This window comes from Eutrema salsugineum, unplaced genomic scaffold (assembly GCF_000478725.1).
Source record: "Eutrema salsugineum unplaced genomic scaffold, Eutsalg1_0 scaffold_2, whole genome shotgun sequence".
NCBI lineage: Eukaryota > Viridiplantae > Streptophyta > Magnoliopsida > Brassicales > Brassicaceae > Eutrema > Eutrema salsugineum.
Genome location: NW_006256829.1, coordinates 492,652 through 514,820, shown reverse-complemented (window position 1 = coordinate 514,820; position 22,169 = coordinate 492,652). Strand labels below are relative to the sequence as shown.

The window sequence follows — 22,169 nt, the reverse complement described above, 5'->3', positions numbered from 1 at the left end:
GAGGAGAAATACAAGAAAAAAAGACAAAGACAACAAATAAGAAAAATCAAACGGTATAAAATGAGGAAAGAAAGAAAACGAAGATGTCACATTTATCTTAATTTAGTTGGTTATAGGTTTCATACACTTATTTACTATTATTTTTTGGATTTTTAGTTTTGGATGGTGTTTACTTTTTATGATTAGTTATGTTTTTGATTTCATATGTCTTAAATGGGTTGTTCTAATTCTTTTTGGTTTACAACTTTTAAAATATTTTTAACGTTTTTGAAACTTTTCGGCCTGCGCAAAGCGCGGACTAAACAGCTAGTTAGTATTATATGATGTGCTCTAAAATCTTATTATCAAACCAACCGAACCGGTAGAAGTAATAAAAAGAGGGGAGATAAGAACATTTGAGCTGGTTTGAAATAAACCGGCCGGTCCAGGATAACAGTGAGTAACGGTGACGTCGGCGGAAGAAGTATTCGTTACAATCTCAGTTTTAACCCTTTTTTTTTTCTCCATTAGTCTCCTCCTCCTCTCTCTTTCTCTCTCGTTCAACGGGCAAAGTTTTTTCGAATAAAGTTTTGGTTTTTTTTTTCTTCTTTTAACGTTCCTTTCTTTGTCTTCTGCTCGCGAATTCGTCCATCTGCTTATCTCGATGAGCTCCAGTTCGATTCCAGCGGATTGTTCTCCGGATGAGGTCAGATTTTAGCCCCAATCTGATTAGGATTTGATCAGATCAGTTTTTCTTCTTCTACTGTGGTTGCAAAGTTCATGATTGTTAGGTCTAAATCGGAACACGTTCTATGGTCTCGGCATAAGGGTCATATGTGATTTGAATTGTTATAAACCCTAAATAGTTTATGCTCTTGAGAAATCGTGTTGTTTTACTGGATTTTCCCGGATTTGTGAGATCTGGCTTCTGTTTCGCGGCCGTTGGTTTTCTGATATTTGATTTGTTGGTTGATAAAAGAACCCTTCTTCTTTGGTTTCTTTGTGTTATATTTCCTGTTGCTTACGAAAGTTCTGGATTTTGGTGGGATCATTAGGAGGAAAGAAGGGAATTGAGAGTTGAGATTCAGTGTATGGAGAATAAGCAACCAACACCTGCTTCTTGCTCTTCTGCATCTGAAGGCAGTGGCAACTTCTTCCTTAAATCACCTGAAATCACAACCCCTGCTACAGCATCTCCTACTCATCGGTAGTACTATCTGTTTCATTTCATCTTCTTTCTTTTATGAAATGCTTTGATGACTTAACTTATAGCTATTAATCCCGCAGCAAGCTCATTCTCAAAAGCTTGAATTTTGCAATGGTTAAATGTTTGATCTTTCAGGAGGACTAGTGGCCCTATGAGGCGAGCAAAAGGTGGTTGGACTCCAGGGGAGGTTAGTGATTAGTCTTGTTTTCTAATTTCCAGATTCTCGGTTGCATAATATATTTACAGCAATCTAATTTGACTATGTGTCTTATATGTATGTGGATTAGTATTTAGTAAGTGCTATTTACAATGACTGAAAGATGAGACTAGCCGTAATTAGTTTCTATCGATATTCAGGATGAGACACTGCGACAAGCAGTTGAAAAGTATAAGGGGAAGAGGTGGAAGAAAATAGGTAAATTTATTTTCTCGAGTCTATTTCCTGTACAAGATTTACTTGTCTACAAGTGATGAACATATTTGGGTCATTTATATGATTTGTATTCGAGAATCTGAGTTTATTTCATTTTGCAGCGGAATTTTTCCCAGATAGAACGGAAGTCCAATGCTTGCACCGGTGGCAGAAAGTTCTTAATCCAGAGCTTGTTAAAGGACCTTGGACTCAAGAGGTTCCTTTCTCTTTTTAATGTTCTAAAACTTTGTTCGCTTTTTGATTTCATGTAAATTTTGCGAGCTAAAAAGTTCGTTCTTTCTTTTCTGACTTTGTAGGAGGATGATAAAATTGCTGAACTTGTAAAAAAGTATGGACCTGCCAAATGGTCTGTTATAGCAAGGTCTTTACCAGGTCGTATCGGGAAGCAATGCAGAGAAAGGTAATTAGCGATTAGAATAGAAGTGTATTGCCTCCTTGGATTTTGGAAGCTTCAATGAATTTATGATTGCAGGTGGCACAACCATTTAAATCCTGGTATTAGAAAAGATGCTTGGACCCCAGAAGAAGAAACAGCTCTCATGAATGCTCATCGAATTCACGGAAACAAATGGGCTGAAATTGCTAAAGTCTTACCTGGAAGGTATACATACTTTCTTGTTGAACATAATTTGGATGGTGCTAAGATCTTAAAAAAAAAAGAAAACAGAAGACATCTCATTTCAGTTAATGCCTCTGATTTCATGGAATAGTGTTTCTGGCAATATGCAGGACGGATAACGCGATTAAGAATCACTGGAATAGTTCATTGAAGAAAAAGTTAGAGTTCTATTTAGCTACCGGAAACTTGCCACCACCAGCAACCAAATTCGGCGTTCCCAATGATTTTGCTGATGGAAACAGAGATTCCAAACAGTTTAGCAGTGCAATTAAGCCGTTAATGGATCCTGATTCGGTTTCCGAAACTTCTTCAGATGAAAATGAAGATGGAAGAGACCATGTAAACTACTTTTCTTCAGCTCTGCTTGAAGAAGTAGCTTCTTCACGAAGAATCAGTGTTAATGGATATACGTGTTCTCCAGTTTCTGATGAGTACAAGCCTCAGTTGCCTAATCCGGGACCAATTTCAGAGAGAGTCGGAATCAACTCAAAAGCTGATGTCGAAAGATCGATCCAAAGGAAACAAGAAAATGGGTTTGGAACTCCAAAGCATGGTAATCTGTACTATAAGTCTCCACTAGACTTCTACCTTCCATCAGAAGCAGATCTGCAGCGTATCTACGGATATGACTGTGGTTGCAGTCCCGGTGCTGCATCACCGGTTACTTTGATGACTCCACCGTGTAATAAGGACAGTGGTTTATCTGCAACAAGAAGTCCTGAGTCTTTCTTGAGAGAAGCTGCTAGGACTTTTCCAAACACGCCTTCTATCTTTAGGAAAAGGCGAAAGGTTGTTGTTTTGGCGAAGAAAACAGATGATGATGATGACGATGTTGTTAATGGTGTAACTAAAGAAGATGATCAAAAAGAAAAGAGCAAAGATAGTTCAGAGATCTCTCCAGTTCGGAGAGAAGGTTTGTTGCTAGAGACAGATGATGGTTGTGGAGACGATGAGAAACTCGGATCAAATGGAAATACTTTCAATGTGTCTCCGCCATATCGGTTAAGTTCTAACAGAACAGCTGTGATCAAATCAAGACAGCTTGAGTTTGCATCTGCAGAAGAGAAGCAGCCGCAGAGTTAACATATAAGAAACACATATATTGATATACTCAGGCCCCTCAATTTTTTGAGAAAAACTTAGAAACCTTATTTTTTTGCAAGATTTACACATACATATTTGTCTTTAGTTTTTTAATTTGTTTTTAGCAGGCTCGATATTATTGTTTAGTGTCTGTTCAAGTGAAAAAAATAACATAAAAATAATTAAAAGAAAAAGTAAAATATCAAAGGCTGTGTTCGTATTGGATCATATAATTTTTTATATACAGAAATGTTATATTTCTTCATTTTTACTGGATGTTTGTTTGTTTGTTTATCCTGAAAATGACAGCCAAAGAATTCGGCCGGTTTAATTTGAAATTTGAAAAAAAAAAAAAAATTTCACCAAAAAGCAAATCACGCTCGTCGATTTTTGTAAGTATCATCATCTTCGTATTCTGCCGGGCCTAACAATTGAATTGGGCTACCGTTTGGCTCATTAAGGTTCGATATATGGGCTTTATAGTAATAATTGCATACAAAATTTTAGATACTGCATCTTTATAATGTAAACAATTATACAAACAAGAAAAAGAAGACTGAATTACGGCAACATATTACATTTTTAATATTACTCTTTCATTTTTTTGGTGTTGAAATATTACTCTTTCATTTTAAAACGAAACTCTTCCGTCCAGCTCAATAAATACTTTATTTGTATTTATCATCATCATTGGGAAAATTTAGAGATTTCTCGACCATTTGAATAATTAAAGATAATCAACCGCAAAGAAACTATATTTACAAACACGATAATATTATCCACAAATAAATAAATCAACAAAATAAAATAAAAATCATCAGCAAAATCTCGCGAACTTTTAGAATCTAAAGCTGATGATGATTTAAAAGCAGGCATATGCATTTTTTATATGATCACCACAGAGAACAAACCCTGAGGAAGAAGGATAGAAAGAAAGAAAAAATACGTTTTTAAGTTAAGAAGGCTCCAATTGTGGTTTGATTGAGAACCTTCGAACTGTGATCGAGTCCATGAGAACCAACCTGACAACGAAGCAGAACAATGGTATTACCATACAGACCAAAGCTTTTCCTTCTGATTCAGTGATTGTTGAGACAAAACATTTATTTAATTACCATGTAAGTTAATGCAGCATAACGTTCTTCATTCAGGTATAGTGGTTTTCCTCTCATCATATCGATATCCTGTAACAATCAAAAATAAAATAAAAATAAACATCCGTCGCACGGAAACATCCGAATCAACAAGACCACACCGATCAAACTTCAATTTTAACAAGAAATTCTTTTGTAGGTCTACCTCTTCTCCAAACGTATCCAAGTAAGGAGATGGCCAAGGTGATTGTCTCGCAAATCTTTGTAGCAAAATTGTGGTCCGCTATTGAAAAATTATAATCAATTAAAAGCCAATTAATGATGCAAAAAAATTATAATCAATTAAAAGCCAATTAAAACCATACATAGACAAGCAATATAGAAAGTAAAAGAAACTTCTATATTGCCACGAGAGAGAGACAGAGAGGGAGGCGATACCCGTATCAGAAGATATACACCAGTACCAGCGCCACATGTCATTGCATGAGTCTGACAACCACTTTCCCTGTAAAAGTACGTTACAATATTTGGTTTCCGAAAAAAAGAACTTACTATATTTGGAGACTAGTGGAAGTGACGCAAATACCTGCAACAAGGTCTCCATATGGGAGAACACAATCTTCCACAAAGAAGACATAATGCTGGTTCTTCGATCACTTTTGTGCAGTTGCTGCAAGGTTTTTTGATATACCTAATAAAAACAAACAAAAAACATGCTTCTTGATTAGAGATGTTCTCTTCGAATGGATAAAAAAAATTTGTGCAAAAACCAGAAAGAGACGCTGCTGCAAACCTTTGCAGTAGTTCTTGGTATAAATTGGGTAGTTTCATAAGCTGGAAAGGAACTCCAGGGGTTATCGAAAGGGGCCCTTTAACTCTGTATTCCTTCTGAAAATGTCGAAGCCATGTTTGGGTTGAAGACCGGAGAAGTTCATCACTGAGAATGGTCTCAATAGGCGGAATCTCGAACACTTTCTCCAATTCATGCACATGATTCAGCTCGGATTGGGGACTATACATTAAATCCATATTGTCGCTGCCGGAGTCAGATGGCACAACAAACATATCTACCTCTTCATGAAACTTCCCAGGAGTAGTTTTCAGTAGCCTCCACAACAATGCACATCTCCTCAAGAAAGGAAGACTACATTTACGGATTGTCTCTTTTATATCACATGATAAATCCATTTTGTTAGACCTGTAATACCCCCAACCACCTGATTCTCTCACAGCGATGGAGATGTCGCTCAGCAGGCTTTCCTCGAAATCTAACTCGCTCAAGTCACATAGGCGACCTGCACAATAGGCAATTGCAGTCTGCACCAAAGACAACATAGTTAGGAAAAGTGAGTCTTTAAAGGCAAATTAGTCTATACAAAGTAAACAATGTGGAATACCTGAACAAGAGAGACACTGTAGAAAACATGCACAAGTGATAATAGAGATTCCTCGCATGTGATAAAAGGAAAAGGGAGACAAAAGAGAGCCCACATCAGTGATGAAAATGGGTCATGAGCAAGAACTGGATCAGATGCTCGATTCCAGAGCAGGTTTATATTCTTCAATGAACCTCCTGTGCCTGAAAAGATGGCAACTAGTCTCAGATATTATCAAGAAACATCATCTACAGTTAGCAACTAATTCATAGATAATTGAGAAACTGTAGATAGACAATAATTGACCCCATGAAATCCCAACTAATGTCAGTTTTACGGGTGCACACAGAGGCCATATAACCGATTCTCTTTCAGGGTTGGAGAAAATGTACCTTCACTTCCAAATATGCTGCTCGAAGAACTACTTGAAATTCCTGAGCATATAGACTCTGCAAGATTCTTCATACCCATAAATCTCTGGCGAACATGTAAACCATTCTTTGTTCGGGTACTCTGTACCACTCGTAATAAGAGTGACAAAACAGTTCCCTTAGAGCTTTTAAACTCTTCATACAAAGAGTCTATAGAATAGACAGGAAGCATCGAATTCTTCGCACAACGAGCAACAATTTCCATTGAAATAAGAGAGTACTTAAGAGTGTCCCACATGACGATTGATTGTGGTAGCCATGGACTTTCCGGAGATTTTTCCTGTCGCTTGGAAAAATAGAAATTCCAGAGCTTGTTAGATACAGATTCAAGATCCTTCCTTCTTAATTCAACTCGTTGCAGAGAAACTGTTTTGATGCTATCACCATATTCGATCTCTTCAGCAGCAGATCGTAGTAGACACAATGCTTCAGAGAGCCTAAAAGAAGGCTTCTGTGCATCTGAAGTACCTAAATTAGCACGCGGACTTTCTTGTAGCTTTGAGACAGAACATAAATCTCCAGGACATGCAGGCAATACAGAATTAGCTAGTCGGCGGCATGCAGGACAGAGAAATTCCCCCTAACAGAAGAAATAAAGTTGAAGCTTCAGAAAGAGCATATTAAAGCCCAGAAATATATCTCTAAACTGGTAACGCAAATACCTGGTCTAGATCCACAATATGTGCACCTTCAAAGACATTTCTTCTGCCAGACCTACTTCATTCAAACCAAAAAAGGTTAAATTCAATGTTAATATCACTGCTGTAAATGAAGGAATTAAAATAATCAATTCACACAAGTTAGGAAGGAGAAATCAACTTGAAAGAAAAAGCCTCACCTATCTACAAGCTGATTAATTATTTGTTTCTCACTACGACTACAAAGAAGTAAAAGATGGCTCACCTTTCCCTTAACGATTTTAAATATCGTTCAAGACAGCTTTGATGCACAGCATGTCCACATGATGAAAGATAAACCCCATCACAGTCGTTAGGGTGAAACCCATCAGAACCAACATCAAGATGTCTAGAGGTCTGTCTTGATTGAATATCATGAAAACTGACAAGCAAAGTAGATGGACCACCAACAGAATTTCTCTCGGAGCTACTTTCAGCATCAAGCTGTTGATGATCTACACGTGTAAGGTTTTTGTTTTCAACGTTTTTACGGACAGTTTGATACATAGCTATCTCCAAAGATTCCATGTTAAATTCCTCTTTTCCCCTCCCATCGGTAGATCTCTTCTCTGTCTGACCATTACCTATAAGCCGGGCTTTTAAAGATCCAAGCACAGAGTCTGTAGCAGGCTCAGAGGTTGCATCTTCTGACAACTCCAGCACATGGGGAGGAGGACTCATTCTTAAACTATCATTCATTCTTAAACGATCGGGAGTTCCATCCACAGATATTTTCTTTTCGGACTGTGGACCATGATCCCAAGATGGAGGGCCTCTATCCACAAAACTCAAAAGTTTTGATTTCTACAGGGGAAAAAAAAGAAGAGGTTATTAAGACTATTTTTTAAGCAAAACTTCCTCGGAGTATATCATCTTTATTTAACAAATTAGTCACAAATAATAGCATCACAAATAATTGTTACCAACCTGGAGAAAAATCAAGAAAGAAACGGGGGCTTTGGAATCTGGGTCACGGCAGAGGGAGCAAACTTCACGGACAGCAATTTCTGAATCATGTTCCATCAGAGAATCACTTGTTTCGGTTTCAGATTTTGGATCATCATCATCCATGCTCGAACTCAAGGTAGACAAGAATTTAGATTGTTCAGCTTTCATTTTTGCCTGCATGCAAGTTAGAATAACCATAAATATATTATCCTGGAACATAAAAATAATTTAGACTGTCTTAAACAAACAAACAAAAAAATCTCCTGTTACCACAGAGGCATGTATGTATGCGTCCTACACGCTCCATGTCGATAAACATCAACAGGGTGCATGCAGAACCCAGACCAGGCTAGGGGCGAACAGAGCCCTCATATGTCAACGCGCATGATCCTAAATCAATGGCTACCGGTTTCATGTCAAACCAGTGCACTAGATTTGAATTTGAAAACATCTTACCAGAATAGCAGCCTGCCTCTCTCTAGCTTTAGCCTTGCGTTTCTCATCAGAAGCAGAGCCCGACGTGACTTTATCAAAACCAGATTGATCGACCACCTCTGGGGCAAGACTTTGCAATAGGTTCATACAAACAGAATCAATTGCACTGAACTTCCTCAGCAGATTTCCAATCCAGGACGAAATATTGCAACTGCCTGCCTCTGGAAATTGCTGGAGACCATCATCTTTACGAGTCTTCATTAACGACATAAGAAGAGACAACAAACTTTGTTTTCCAGTCCCCGAATCTTTACCAATTATTTCCAGACCAGCTAATTCGAGAATTGGAATTGAATTTTCTACACTAGCCTGAATATTAGATTCCCTCTGCTGAGTGCATATATCCAATGATAACGAGAGTAAGTGCAGTGCAGTTATGAGAACGTCATATGAAGCACGTGATTCTCCAGATGTACCACTCTGTAGTGCATAGTATAAAGCAGAGGAAATGATTTGAAATGTGGCTTTGCAAGTGCCTATTCTAGCAAGCCCCTTTAGAGGCGGATAGATCATCCTCCACCTAGGAAGCTGAGTGGTCAACGCTGACACTCCACAATAGCGTGAAAATCTTTCTTCTGCAGATTGCAATTCTCTCGAATGCCAACGAGGATGGTAGAGATCCAACTCCTTCCAACAAGATGACCGTAGAGAATACTTTCCCTGCCAAAGAACTAATGTCAAGAGATATTTAAAGCATGTGCAACTTAGAGGTGATCCCAGCATATGGGTAAGAATCAAGACCTGGTTCATTCCGGATGGATTAGAATAGATTGAAACATTGTCTAAGACCTCCTGGAGCTCATCCGACTTTGACAGGTCACGGGGTAAGGATTTGACCAATTGACTATGAGTGAAATCTCCAGTGGCTAACTTGAAGATGATCTCTCTTCTCAAACTTTCAGCAGTAGAAAGACCACAAAATCGCCTTTCTTGCAGAATCTGTATCAGAAGAGCAAGCATTTCCTTGACCAAAATTGGTTCATACCTGAAAAGAATAAGAATCATGTCTAAAATGAGGCAAGAAAGAACAATTATAGTAAATTCTTTAGATACAATAAACAAACGCGAGATTGAAAAATATTAGAGAGTAATACAATAATCAAAATACATAATGCTTGTTCTACTTCAATATCTATTAAATGAATAGAAAATCATATTGAAAAAGATGACTTGACAGTTTGAATGAAGCATAACTATTAAACCATGTAACAGGACAATAGGTACATACTCGTTTGTTCTACCCGGGTTTAGTGAAAGATAGCTCGAGAGCCCAAATCGGCTGAGAAGCTTATTAACATAAGAATCTGCCGGAGCCAACGCACCACAACATTGCAGAAGAAATAGATCAAGCTCAAGTCCCTGTTCTGACCTGTAAATTGAAACAGCGAGAATGAGAAACATACGAGTAAATGATGAGTTACAGCATTTCATGACAACAATAATATTCTCACATACCAACGAGCCGACCGATACCACTCACAAGATACTAATGCAGCGTCCCCATTCTTCTTCCACATACCAGCGATAACTTGGGCACAGAACACCCTAACCCGGAGAACATGCTCCATAACAAGCGCAGAAAATCCATAAGGATGAAAATCTCCTATCACAGAGCTGAAGAAGTCTCCATGCGGGATCTCATGACTAGCATTGACTCCATGGTGCAATGCAGATTCTCCATAACATATCCTTAAAGCTTTTTCTATGAGTAAAGAAAGCAACCGGTGTAACGGTAGATGAACTGATATGGCCTGAGAGCTCACATCATAGTGGATGTCCGGCCAATCACATAGACCAAGTATATGGACTCCTGATGCATTCTTTGTCGAATCGGAAGAGTTGCAAGATACGCTCCTAGAGTCAGCCGTAACGTCTGTCTGAACCTCTCCTTTCGGTCCACCAACATTATCCAAGCTAAGATTTGTTTGTATATCGCCGCATAGAGGGGATAAGCCAGTACTCGGATCTCTACTAGAACTGGCAAGACCACTAGATACACTTCCTCCAGTTTCAACCTTTAACAATTCTCTCTTTGGCCACAGCATCTTGCTGCCAGGAATCTTTCTGCCGCTAGGAGAAAACAACTTGCAAAGAAACTTTGATATACCTTCATCATCTCCTAAGCAAGTCTCCAGAACTTTCAAACATTCGCGTATCAACCATATGGCAGAAGAAGGAAGGTGGGGATTGTGTACTTCAGAGGCCATCGAGCTATCAAAGGAACTGCTACTTACCATCGCAGTACATACCGAATCTTCATGAGACAACCTCCCAACTTTCGCATATCTTTCTCCATCGTCATCACACTTATCAAGTTCTACCTTGGTGGTTCTCTCAGTTTCTAGTTCTTCATCACTGGCAGCAGAATATGTACCATTAACCAACAGGGAGTGAATAACAGCTATTGAATGACCCAAGACAAAGAACAAATGCATGTACTCATTCTCTTCTTCAATATGGATTCCAGTCTCTCTTTTTAGAGGATTCATTCCTTGAGCGAAGGTCAAAAGTATCAACCATAATCTTGATAACTCCCGTTGTTCATGTGTTGCATACTTAGAAACTACAGCATGGCTCGTAACAAATTTTAAGTCCCCAATGACACGCTCACTTGTCTCACACAACCGTTCCCACTTTGCAGCCTACAAAAGAAAACCGTCAAATACATTACACCGTGAACATAATGAAGCGGATATAAACTTCTTACAACTAAAGTAGCACAATAGTGGATAAAAACTGGACCAAACAAATGAGAAAACAAGCTATCTGTTTACCTGTAGCACACCATCCTCCCCAGAACAAGAACGAAAGATATCACCGAGGCATCCCAAAAGCATAGCTAGCAAATTCATTTCCTTCACCAGAAATGGTGTTAAAGTTGGCACCGTGAGGATTTGCACAGAAAATAGGTTCAGTAGAGGATATTTCTTGAATGCATCATCAGTGCCCTGCTTAACCGCTTCACTTATGACAACCGGATAGTAACTCACAAATGCTTTTGCGAATTCTGACTTAAAGACTGGATCTCCTATTAATTTGAGGAACAGGTCATGTAGTTTCTTCATAACATTTTGGTCCAAGAACCTCTCAGCCTTTATGAGAGTATCCAATAGACTACTTGAAGTGATAATCCTTCTAGAAACAAAACTGAGCAAACTCTCACTGGAGTTACAAAATTCCAGAAGCATTTCAACCACTACAAATGTCAGTTCGTTTGATATCTTTTGGACTACTACAAGAGTATCGTTGGATCTAGCATTATTCTGACCAATACTTTCTGCAGATAAGAGCTTGTTACTCCAACAAGCAAAAAGGGCATCAAGTACAGGCCCAACTGAATTTGCTAGATCTTGTGAGAGGGGTTGAATCTGCTCTGAACCTTTATGCTTTGAACAGAAACCCTCCCGTTTCCATGCTGTCTCGTCCCCACAATCACAACAACCACCGCCTGTATAAATAATCGAATAATCATGGGTTTCGTGGTTCCCATTCTGGAAACAAGGCACACAGATTGCACAAGTTGGATCGTTCTCGCATGTCCTACACCTATATGCTATATCATTGAGTCCCCAAACAGAGCCACAAACACCTCGCTGATCAACATTCAATTTTGCTAGAGTCCTCAAAGAAACACCAGGCTCATCTTGGAACATCAACCACTGCAGCCAATTCATGCTCTCCCTGAACCTCTTTTTCATGCTAGGACTCACAGCAGACTTTCGAGACCGTTCCCTAGCTTCCTTCAATCCTAGTTTAACATCCTCATCTGTAGGTAAGAGAGCAGAGACTAACTCTGAAATCCTGGACTTGTTAGCTGTAACGAATTCCAATAGACCACGTTTAGAGCAGCTTTCTTTAGGAACCCCCACACATGCAAGCCTCTACAAAATAAACAAAAGCCAAACTTTAACTCCATCCAAGCAGTCACAGTACAATAAAACAAGCCAACCACAACTACATCACCACGGATTATACAAGATAATACATTCCACAGTCGTGAAACACAATCACTGCTACTATTAAAAAGTGATATGAATCAGCAATAAATAGTTCAGGGACCAAACACTAAAACAATACCTCGAGTAGCAAATCATGCGAGCTGGGAGGAAATGAGCCAAAAAGAGGCGAGTCGGTCTCCATCTCCCCGATTATCGAGCGGCGGATATACAAAACCACCACCGACACAACGCTGCAGAAACAACTGCTTAACCCCAAGTCGGAACTGTGACTCTCCAGGGTTTGTGCCTCCGAGAAGGAAAAAGTTCGGAGTCAAACGAAGACGATGAAACTCGGATAGAAGCAACAAGTGATCCTCTTCACACCCGAGGCAGACGAACCCTGAATCCTTCGACGTAACTGCAAATTCCAACGAGTATATAATCATCAACGCTGCACAAAATTAAATTCTATGTCTGACTTCAACAATCGAATCGGGCCTGGTTCCAAAATCGAAGAAGAAATACCTCCAATCGTCTGAGAGAAAACCCTAAACTCTCCGATTGCGGGAAAAAAGACCCCAATTCGAAAGAGTTTGTAGGTAGAAATTGGTTGAAGCCGATGGTGGTTCTCGGTGCTCGGGTCTCTTTTACAATTGAGATACGAACGAAGAAAAAGTTACGGCACTGGTGAGATTTTTGATTTTCTCTTCTATTGATTTTAATTAATTAGTTTACATTTTCAATTAGTCATAAATTACTTTCCTTTTTTCGTCAGAGTCATATAAATTACTTTCCTTTTTTCGTCAGAGTCATAAATTACTACTTTCTATTGATTTAAAATAATTAAATTCGTCCTAATCTTACTATGTAACTCAAACAACGACTTCATCAACGCTCATAACGCTGACAATTCTATCTGCATCATCCATACCAACACATTAAAGTTATACTCCGAACCGTGGTTACCATGTAGTGAAAAAGGCTTTCGCCTCAAGCCCCCAAAATATATTAATTTTCCAGACCTCCATTTTCTTAAGAGGTGGTTAAGTGGTTTATGGTTGGCATGAAATCTTTTTTTACATAAGATGTTTTCTTATTTTTATTTATAAGAGAGAAAAAAGGAATAAATATAGGAAATAGATTAAGATTACATTCTTCCAATAGTTTTAGGAAATTGATTAAGATTTGTTTAGATTATCGGCTTTATAACATCCTAAAATAAGACCAAAACCCTAAAGCCCAAGAGAAAAAAAAAATTCATAGATTGCTTATCAGATATTGCTGACGATTCCAGTTTCAGTTGCCTTGGCTGAAAGAAATTTTTCAAAGTTGAAGTTGATAAAGTCTTAGTTGCGATCAACTATGTCACAAGAAAGATTGAATGGTTTATCTATCATATCTATAGAAAGAAAACTAGTTAAGGACCTCGATTATGAGAGTTTGGTGAAAAAGTTTATTGAAAAAGAAGGAAGAAAGATTATGTCTTAATTAGTTTTTTTAGATTAAAATTTTATTTTTGAATATTTTATATGATTTTAAAATTATATTATATTTTTTTGTTAGAAAATCTTTTTTTTAATGAAAAATGTCCTATTTTTTTAGTTTGCATTAAGTCCCTATAAACTTTCGCACGACACTGGTTATACTGTACCTATAGTATTCCAAAGTTTGCATATATTCATCTGCACAAACTAGATTCTTTGGAAATCTAATCCTAATTTTGGTGTAGAAGCCTTTAAATCATAAACCAATCGGCTAAGGGCTTCATGCACACACACAGCCTAGAGCCCATAATCATTTAGAGCTCCATGGCCCATACCTATTGGCCCAAAAAAATACTGAAATAGTTCATATCATATTCAGAAGTTTTTGTGTTCAATATACTGGGGTGGGCTGACCATAGCGATCTAGGCATTCCTAACAATGAAATAACAAACCACATTAACGATAAACATTTGATTTAGTTTCATTTCATTTCATTTCGGTTTGATTGATTAATTTCTTATTAAAAAAATCAAAAAAATGAACATCCTCTATATTTTTTATTACTCATTGTTATTTTTGCAATTAAAAAACATAAAGCTGTAGATAATGTGTAAATAAGACCTAAACTCGTGATTTTTAGAAGCAGTGGATCATTTATGTCCATTCTCCATTGCTTCTTGTAGAATTTTTTTATACTTTGAACGAATTACAGCCAAATAAACAGATACTTGTTTTGGTAAAATAAAATTAAGGAGGTCTACTCATATAAGCTAATTATTTGGCTCCGTGGGTTGTATAGAGTAGAAGTCTTATAGAATAGTCAACAAGTCAACGATGAACAAAGGAGAGCGAGGAAGAAGACAAGGTCCAATAGGGCGTACCCAAAAAAGGCCCCAGCAGAAAGAGAGAGGAAATAGCTAAAAAAACATCTTTCACACTTCTTTTTCATTTTAATTAATTTCATTGTTATCGCAAAAAGACTTTTCCGAGAGAACAAATGTTAGGAGATTATTGACAAATAGTTCGGAATTTCATTATTAGCCAGCCCAATTTGCTATTCTTTCTTCTCTGGGAATCTTCGTTTTTCTTTCTCCAGTTTTGGAGTTTTCTCGAGTCTTTTTATTTTCGCTCCATTTTGTACGCCTTCTGGGTTTGTGTTCACATACGTAAAGCTCTTATCTTTCTTTTATGCTTTTAATCGAAGATTATAGAGCTGAGTGAGGTGTTGGTTTCTTGTGTTTTAATGGGAGCTTGTTTCAGCAATCAGATCAGAACAGATATTGCTTCCAGTACATGTGAGTCCTTGGTCAATTTCAAGCCTTTCTCTTTTTACTTGTGGAGATTTCAATGATTGTGGTTCTTCAATACTTGCGTTGTCCTGAATTAGAAAGTTAAAGATTTGATGAAGTTACTTGTTCAAAGTAGAAAAGATAATATGTTTCCATTTTTAGTAAAAATAGCTGATTCTATGAAAATCATAGTGTCGGTCGGCTAAGTACGAAATGACTGTCACTTTTTAAATCTCTAAAAAAGTTGTCTTTTTAGAACCAAACCCGTAGATTTAAGCTTGTTTCTGTCATTATGTGGTTTTTAGTTCTAGCTAGATTTGGAGACCGCTAAAAAGCTAAAACCAGATTCACCAACCATTCATTCTAGAAATAGAATCTAATTGCAACTACTTGTATGTGAAATATTTGCGTTTTGAATGTTCTGAGAGAATAATTCGAATAATTGTTTGTAGGGCTAAGTTCGAAATTCTTGAGTAGAGATACGAGCAAGGGCTCGTCGAATACTTCCTTCTCTCATATGCCACGAACAGAAGGCGAGATCTTGCAAAATGCTAATCTGAAGAACTTTAGCCTCAGTGAACTAAAATCTTCAACAAGGAATTTCCGGCCTGATAGTGTGGTTGGTGAAGGTGGATTTGGTTGCGTTTTCAAAGGATGGATCGATGAGACTACCTTCGCTCCTTCTAAACCAGGGACCGGTATCGTCATTGCAGTGAAAAGGCTCAACCAAGAAGGGTTTCAAGGTCATCGAGAATGGCTGGTTAGTCACATTTCTTTCCAACTTTATCCTGCTCAAGTTACCTTTTTCTATTATTTCTCAAGACACCCGAGTTCTTGAATCTTCTTTTGGTTTATTAACTATGGAAAACAGGCTGAGATCAATTACTTGGGTCAGCTGGATCATCCTAACCTTGTGAAACTGATTGGATACTGCTTGGAAGAAGAGCATAGGCTTCTTGTATACGAATTCATGCCTCGTGGTAGTCTCGAGAATCACTTGTTCAGAAGTAAGAACTTCAAAGAGAAAGAAGCTCATGATAGAATCTGTTTTTTAACATAGTGATTAATTTTTTTTCTGGGTTTTCAACACAGGAGGAACATTCTTTCAGCCAATTCCATGGAACACGCGGATTCGAATAACTCTAGGTGCAGCTAGAGGACTCGCTTTTCTTCACAATGCTCAACCGCAAGTTATATACCGAGACTTCAAAGCATCCAACATCTTGCTAGATTCGGTATGACACAAGAATTGATACTTTGTGTTGCTTTGGTTTGGCATTTGGATGCAGCCATGAAAATATATCCTTACTCTGTATCTGCAGAACTACAATGCAAAGCTTTCAGATTTCGGTTTGGCCAGAGATGGTCCAATGGGTGACAATAGCCATGTCTCCACCAGAGTCATGGGGACTCAGGGATACGCTGCTCCAGAGTATCTAGCTACAGGTATATATATATATATATATATAAGCATTCTCTGGTACTTTGATCAGTGCAAAGAACTCCAGTGTACTGATGATGTCTCTGTCAAATTTGAAAGGTCATTTATCGGCGAAGAGCGATGTGTACAGTTTCGGGGTTGTGTTACTTGAGTTGTTATCAGGAAGACGAGCAATCGACAAGAACCAACCAGTTGGAGAACACAATCTAGTGGATTGGGCAAAACCTTACTTAACAAACAAAAGAAGGCTTCTACGAGTGATGGATCCTCGTCTTCAAGGTCAATACTCACTAACCCGAGCTTTGAAAATTGCAATTCTTGCACTCGATTGCATATCCATAGATGCCAAGAGTAGACCGACCATGAATGATATCGTCAAGACACTTGAACAACTCCATGTCCAAAAGGAAACACCAAAAGAGCAGCAGAATGTCCAACACAACAGTGACAACAACAACAACAGTAACAAATCTCCATGTAGCAAATCTCCGCAGGCTGTGAATTATCCTAGGCCTTCAATTATGTAACAAATTAAAAAAAAAAAAGGAGCGGTTTTTTACTGGGTTTTAGAGATGTATAGACTCTTTTTACTTTATATTGGTTAGGTCTCATGCTGTATGGTAGAAACGAAAAAAGGGTCTCTCTTTTTCTTTTTCCCACTTTCCTGGAAGTGTAATGGAGAGAAACAAACTTAATAGTTGTAAACTTAGGTTTTCTTGCAATGTTCGGTTGTTATCACATACAAAATGTTATCGGTACAAGAAACCCGCAAAAAAAAAAAAAAAAAAAGGCAAAAGAAGAAACAATCCAGCAGACAATCAATAAATCTCTCGCTCATCTTCCTAGCAATGCAACACGATCTGACTGTACTGCTTGAGTAAGGTTGATGTCGAAAAGCTCGCAACGGATAGGCATTTCAATCTCGTAGAAAGGATTCTTCAAGACATAATCAGTGTAGAGTTCATAAATGTATCTAAGGAGGCTCTCCATGTGGGGAGTTCCCGGTTCACAAACCACAAAGAACTTTGTTCCTGAGAATATAAGCGAACAACAACAATCAAGATCAAATGAAGGAAACGTAAATGATATATCTCGCAAATGGGGATGAACATTAACCAGGGAGAGACTGGAAACAGTGGAGATCAAAAGTGTCAGCTTCTAGAAGCTCAATTCCAGAACAGCCATTGACAGGTGAAAGCTGCTGAGAAATGGCGTGCATTGAATGCCATAAACTCGCTACTCTCAAGCTATCATTCGTATCCATTCTTCCCTTTGTTCCACAATCCTGAATTTTTTTACCAAATCCAAACACACACTCACATATCTCTTATATTGCAAAAAGAACAGATCAAACAGAAATGAAGTATCAAATACAACCATCTTTCAATCTCCAATTAAGGAAAAATTAGAGTGCTTTCTGTTCTTAAATGTTCTCGGAAGCCAAATCAAAGAGAAAACAGAAAAAAGGATTCAATTAACTATTCACGAGCAATTCCAAGACTCTAGTTTTCGGTAATTACCTCAAATCAAATGGAGGAATCACGGGCGAAATTAACATTATTTAGGTCATCATTCTCCAGGCAGAAAAAGTCATACAGCTGCGAGATCGAGAACAAGAGAAAGATCGTACCTTGTAGAATATCAGACCACCAGATTTGTTTATAATGTAAAGACTGTAAATCGCTGCCATTGTTTTCGAAAATTTTCAAATACCCAACCCGAGAAATCAGCTAGACGATGAAGATCAAAGGGAGTACACTCGAGATCTCTTGATGAAGGAAATCAATCAATCAGATGAATTTTTTTTCATTTCCCTGCAACGACGTCGTTTTCATATCGATCGTCTCAAAACAGACCACGTCGACTTTGTCTTCACCGATCCCAATAAAACGGCGTCGTGGAGAAAAGTATTAAACTACTAATTGTTAATGAGCGTCTCTTAAAGCGCCACGTGAGCTAATTTTCGATTATTCACCACAAACGGTGCCGGTTTATGTCTTTCTCCACCAACTACCAAACGTCTGAAGAAAAAGTATATAAGTTTGGCAGAGAGAGTTAAGAGAAGAAAGCAAGCACTAAAAATGGCGGTGACGGAAGAGGAGAAGCGGAGTTCAACGGTTGAGATCTCCGGATTACGTTTCACGTATCCTGGAATCGACGGCCATCCACCTCCAGGATCTAAACCACTTATCGAAGATTTCTCTCTGAAGCTCAATGCAAGCGATCGGTGTCTCCTCGTCGGATCTAATGGCGCAGGTTTGTGAAACTCGCTTAGCTTCAAAATCTGTATGCAAGGGATACGAATTTTGATAAAATGGGTGGTTGAAATCAGGGAAAACGACGATTCTGAAGATATTGGGAGGGAAACACATGGTGGAGCCGCACATGGTTAGGGTTCTGGGTCGATCGGCGTTTCACGACACCGGATTGACATCTTCTGGTGACCTTTGTTATCTCGGTGGCGAGGTTCGTGATAAATACAAAGTTCAGTTTTGGTCTTTTTCCTGTGAATGTGATTGGATGATAACCTGATGTTCATTCGGACTAGAAATGCTTAATAGATTACTGAGTTCTGATTTGGAATTCTAACCATTATAATTGTATTAGATATTTGAATTCTGTTTGTACAGTTCCAACCTTTATATAGAATTCAATCCAATTTGTGTTTTCAATATTTTTTTTCTCATTTTAAACATTGTTTTTTCCTCTTCTTTCCACAGTGGAGGCGTGATGTCGCATTTGCAGGATTTGAAGTTCCGATACAAATGGACATTTCGGCAGAGAAAATGATATTTGGAGTGGCGGGTATTGATCCTCAGAGAAGAGCTGAACTGATCAAGGTGAGTTGTAACTGACATGTGACTTTATGAAGTTTGGGGTATGGATTCAAACAACAACAACATTAGTATTAGTATTTGCCATAATCGTAACTCATATGTTCATAATGAATCCCAATGTTGAAAATGAAATCAGCTAGAATATTGTCTTACTTTGATCTTTCTCGCATACCAAACTTACTAGCATTTAAGCGTATGAGGGATCATTATATACAGAAAGAATCTTCTTGCGTTTTACGTCAAATCCATGTGATTGTGTTTTGTTCTAATTGTGGTTGGTTCAGGTGTTGGATATCGATGTCTCTTGGAGATTGCACAAGGTATCTGATGGTCAAAGAAGACGTGTCCAGATTTGTATGGGACTCCTCAAGCCTTTCAAGGTAACTAACTATTTGTCCTGTGAAACACAAACTCATATGTATTGTTTGATACTTAAAAACAAATAACAAAGCTCAGAATATCAGATTTTGATAAGTGATTATGAAACATTTATCTGAATCCAACTTTCTTGGATCATCAACTACAGGTTCTACTATTGGATGAAATAACTGTTGATCTTGACGTTCTCGCTAGAGCCGACCTTTTGAAATTCCTGAGAAAGGAATGCGAAGAACGAGGAGCAACCATAATCTATGCGACCCATATATTCGATGGCCTAGAAGATTGGCCAACACACATTGTACTATAAACCACCAAACTATACTCTTTTCTCTCTGTTTTTGCTCCTTCACTAAAGAACAACATCTGCCATCGTAGGTTTATGTAGCAAACGGGAAGTTGCAGCTAGCAATGCCAATGGAGAAAGTGAAGGAGACAAGCAAGAAGTCATTGATGAGAACAGTTGAGAGTTGGCTGAGGAAAGAAAGAGATGAAGAGAGGAAGACAAGGAAAGAGAGGAAAGCAAATGGGCTTCCCGAGTTTGAATCACGGGCTGAAGAAAGCCGTGTGACCGGTGATCCAGCGAGGATGCTGAACAATGGCTGGGCCGCTGGGAGACTTCACTCTACAATTGCAGGCGGTGAGGATAATTTCGTTTTTAGCTCAAACAGAGTTCTCAGATAAGCGAGGGAGAGACTCCATTTGAGCAAACGGTTAATAATATTATGTTTATTTTTAAACCACGAATAATATTTCTATTTGTTTGTAACTTTTTTTGCTATTCTGATGAGATATAAATTCATAGACATATAAAAAAAATAAAAAAATCTCTTTTTATTGGTCTATTTGTATTTTTTGTGTGGAAATTTTAGAAATACCACTTTTAATATTTGATGACATCACTTTTCTATAGTACAAAAAGGTACAATAAATTGCGGTTTAAATTCCATATTACAAAACCAAAACACTTCTATGGTTTGGAAGTCAGAAGACTCAGAACTCTATTTTTTTTTTTTTGCCAACTAATTTACTCCTTTTTTGCCAACTAAATAACTTGATGATTTATTGCATCCTTTTTTGGCCGAATATGTTATTACATTTTTTTAGTTTTGTTTGGATTTGTGCTCATGAGTACATTTCTTATCTTAACTAAATAAATCATCATCTTTCTTTGTTTAAATTTGGGAATTGACCCAACAAGCAAGTAAGAGTCATCTGTAATTTTCTTACGCTCGTGTTCGTCTATTGTTTTTGTTCGTTTGTGCCGAAAAAAATTGATGCTTTAAAGATTAGATAATATAGGATTTATGCTCTCCACCATCTTTAATCTTTCTATCTTCCTTTTTTGAGCAAAAATCTTTCTATCTATTTTTTTCTTCTCTTTTCGCACAAGAAAACCCCTTTGTTTTTTTTTCATTCACTCAGGTATCGGCTAAATTAGATTAGAAAATTCAGACCCACCACATATTCTTCCCCAGGCCAGTATATATTGCCGTGAGAAAAATTTATCTTCTTTACCGCTACTTTGGGTTTGCGTATTGCATGCTGCTTAATTAAAGGAAATTGAGCATATTAAACCTCAAACAGGAATCGAAATATTATTCGGATTCATAGATATTGTTGGCCTCGATTGATATGAAAATAATCAATCTCGACCAGGCACATACACCCACCCAAACTATTCTTTGTTTCTGTGATTCGAAAAAGACAATGATGAATCATCATTGATGATAATAGGTCGATCGATTGTGATTTTGTGATTCGTAAAAAAAATGCAAAAGCCTTTTGGTAAAACCAATTTCTGGGTAAACAGAATGCATCTTGATGTTGGCATATGAAACATTGTCATGGGATATTAAAACAAAAATCAATAATCTTGTAACAAAATCTTTACCGATTTTTTTTAAAAGAAGCATTATATACATTGGTTGGTCCATCAACTAAATCATCAGAATATATGATAAGATTCGTTAAAATCTTATTCAATATCTTATCATACTTTCTGTTATTTTGCTCTGATAAATCGTGATCGCAGCTTGCACATGATGATGGTGTAATGCATTTACATCACATCACATGAATTTTTATTCTCCTTAATGCATCACCTCTCACATAAGTACATACTAAAATACGTATGGTACACCATATATCCCGGAATTATGGACCGTATGAATCTGTAGATTCCGTGCGTATAGGTTTGACTGAAAGTATGTATAGTGACGTTTTTTTTACTTTTTATAAAAAAATAAAATAAAGCATAGTGAAGTTATATATAAATGGAGCGTGAATCGATTAAACTAGAACTTTTAGTTTTATACCATTAAACTCGAGTTTTAGGAACGATTTAATTTAAATGCGAATAATATGGATGATAGTAAAATTCAAAAACAAATTCAAACTCTATTTGAAAGTTAATCAGAAGTTCAAAACAAACAGATTCGAACGTGACCGTTTGAAGA

The 22,169-nt window shown here is 37.6% G+C and overlaps 5 protein-coding genes across 8 annotated transcripts; 3 read left to right on the top strand and 2 right to left on the bottom strand.

Moving 5' to 3' along the window:
* The first annotated feature begins 546 nt into the window (after nt 1–546).
* On the top strand, nt 547–3,475 carry LOC18018346 (transcription factor MYB3R-5). The gene is made up of 8 exons (XM_006398633.2): nt 547–685; nt 1,035–1,186; nt 1,322–1,373; nt 1,544–1,601; nt 1,721–1,815; nt 1,916–2,019; nt 2,092–2,220; nt 2,349–3,475. The coding sequence occupies exons 1-8, from the start codon at nt 644–646 to the stop codon at nt 3,319–3,321; spliced, it is 1,605 nt and encodes a 534-aa protein (XP_006398696.1). The 5' UTR covers nt 547–643; the 3' UTR covers nt 3,322–3,475.
* Nucleotides 3,476–4,058: 583 nt separating this feature from the next.
* On the bottom strand, nt 4,059–12,961 carry LOC18018345 (E3 ubiquitin-protein ligase PRT6). 3 transcript variants are annotated; one of them, XM_024155648.1, is made up of 19 exons: nt 12,806–12,961; nt 12,539–12,698; nt 12,420–12,505; nt 11,117–12,223; nt 9,798–10,984; nt 9,571–9,711; nt 9,084–9,327; nt 8,304–9,002; nt 7,827–8,021; nt 7,126–7,703; nt 6,885–6,939; nt 6,184–6,802; nt 5,813–5,994; nt 5,209–5,732; nt 5,002–5,106; nt 4,854–4,920; nt 4,621–4,698; nt 4,437–4,505; nt 4,059–4,343 (listed from the first exon to the last, which is right to left on the bottom strand). In XM_024155648.1, the coding sequence occupies exons 3-19, from the start codon at nt 12,480–12,482 to the stop codon at nt 4,272–4,274; spliced, it is 5,985 nt and encodes a 1,994-aa protein (XP_024011416.1). In that variant the 5' UTR covers nt 12,483–12,505; nt 12,539–12,698; nt 12,806–12,961; the 3' UTR covers nt 4,059–4,271. The 3 variants fall into 3 exon arrangements, with proteins under 3 accessions (XP_024011416.1, XP_024011415.1, XP_006398695.1); XM_024155647.1 differs by having other exon boundaries at nt 12,420–12,698; XM_006398632.2 differs by having other exon boundaries at nt 6,885–6,936; nt 12,420–12,698.
* A 1,831-nt stretch (nt 12,962–14,792) lies between these two features.
* LOC18018344 (probable serine/threonine-protein kinase PBL11) lies at nt 14,793–17,195 on the top strand. Its single transcript, XM_006398630.2, has 6 exons — nt 14,793–15,060; nt 15,507–15,814; nt 15,926–16,061; nt 16,147–16,289; nt 16,377–16,500; nt 16,595–17,195. Exons 1-6 carry the CDS (start codon nt 15,009–15,011, stop codon nt 17,020–17,022), a joined length of 1,191 nt encoding a protein of 396 aa, XP_006398693.1. The 5' UTR covers nt 14,793–15,008; the 3' UTR covers nt 17,023–17,195.
* Nucleotides 17,196–17,207: 12 nt separating this feature from the next.
* LOC18018343 (trafficking protein particle complex subunit 4) lies at nt 17,208–18,367 on the bottom strand. 2 transcript variants are annotated; one of them, XM_024155649.1, is made up of 3 exons: nt 18,126–18,367; nt 17,612–17,780; nt 17,208–17,526 (listed from the first exon to the last, which is right to left on the bottom strand). In XM_024155649.1, the coding sequence occupies exons 1-3, from the start codon at nt 18,183–18,185 to the stop codon at nt 17,330–17,332; spliced, it is 426 nt and encodes a 141-aa protein (XP_024011417.1). In that variant the 5' UTR covers nt 18,186–18,367; the 3' UTR covers nt 17,208–17,329. The 2 variants fall into 2 exon arrangements, with proteins under 2 accessions (XP_024011417.1, XP_006398692.2); XM_006398629.2 differs by having other exon boundaries at nt 18,016–18,361.
* Nucleotides 18,368–18,533: 166 nt separating this feature from the next.
* Nucleotides 18,534–20,538, top strand: LOC18018342 (ABC transporter I family member 20). Its single transcript, XM_006398628.2, has 6 exons — nt 18,534–18,751; nt 18,828–18,961; nt 19,216–19,335; nt 19,617–19,712; nt 19,859–20,011; nt 20,089–20,538. Exons 1-6 carry the CDS (start codon nt 18,577–18,579, stop codon nt 20,392–20,394), a joined length of 984 nt encoding a protein of 327 aa, XP_006398691.1. The 5' UTR covers nt 18,534–18,576; the 3' UTR covers nt 20,395–20,538.
* Nucleotides 20,539–22,169: the final 1,631 nt, after the last annotated feature.

Coding starts and splice junctions, on each gene's coding strand:
- LOC18018343 (XM_024155649.1), bottom strand. CDS start 18,185: ATGGCAGCGATTTACAGTCTTTACATTATAAACAAATCTGGTGGTCTG. Junction 17,781..18,125: donor GTGGTCTGATATTCTACAAG/GTACGATCTTTC, acceptor AAAAAAATTCAG/GATTGTGGAACAAAGGGAAG. Junction 17,527..17,611: donor CTGTTTCCAGTCTCTCCCTG/GTTAATGTTCAT, acceptor TTATATTCTCAG/GAACAAAGTTCTTTGTGGTT.
- LOC18018346 (XM_006398633.2), top strand. CDS start 644: ATGAGCTCCAGTTCGATTCCAGCGGATTGTTCTCCGGATGAG. Junction 686..1,034: donor CGGATTGTTCTCCGGATGAG/GTCAGATTTTAG, acceptor TGGGATCATTAG/GAGGAAAGAAGGGAATTGAG. Junction 1,187..1,321: donor ACAGCATCTCCTACTCATCG/GTAGTACTATCT, acceptor TTGATCTTTCAG/GAGGACTAGTGGCCCTATGA.
- LOC18018344 (XM_006398630.2), top strand. CDS start 15,009: ATGGGAGCTTGTTTCAGCAATCAGATCAGAACAGATATTGCTTCCAGT. Junction 15,815..15,925: donor AAGGTCATCGAGAATGGCTG/GTTAGTCACATT, acceptor TATGGAAAACAG/GCTGAGATCAATTACTTGGG. Junction 16,290..16,376: donor CCAACATCTTGCTAGATTCG/GTATGACACAAG, acceptor CTGTATCTGCAG/AACTACAATGCAAAGCTTTC.
- LOC18018342 (XM_006398628.2), top strand. CDS start 18,577: ATGGCGGTGACGGAAGAGGAGAAGCGGAGTTCAACGGTTGAGATCTCC. Junction 18,752..18,827: donor CGTCGGATCTAATGGCGCAG/GTTTGTGAAACT, acceptor GGTTGAAATCAG/GGAAAACGACGATTCTGAAG. Junction 20,012..20,088: donor AAGATTGGCCAACACACATT/GTACTATAAACC, acceptor CTGCCATCGTAG/GTTTATGTAGCAAACGGGAA.
- LOC18018345 (XM_024155647.1), bottom strand. CDS start 12,482: ATGGAGACCGACTCGCCTCTTTTTGGCTCATTTCCTCCCAGCTCGCAT. Junction 12,224..12,419: donor CGCATGATTTGCTACTCGAG/GTATTGTTTTAG, acceptor TTTATTTTGTAG/AGGCTTGCATGTGTGGGGGT. Junction 8,022..8,303: donor AGAGGCAGGCTGCTATTCTG/GTAAGATGTTTT, acceptor ACTTGCATGCAG/GCAAAAATGAAAGCTGAACA.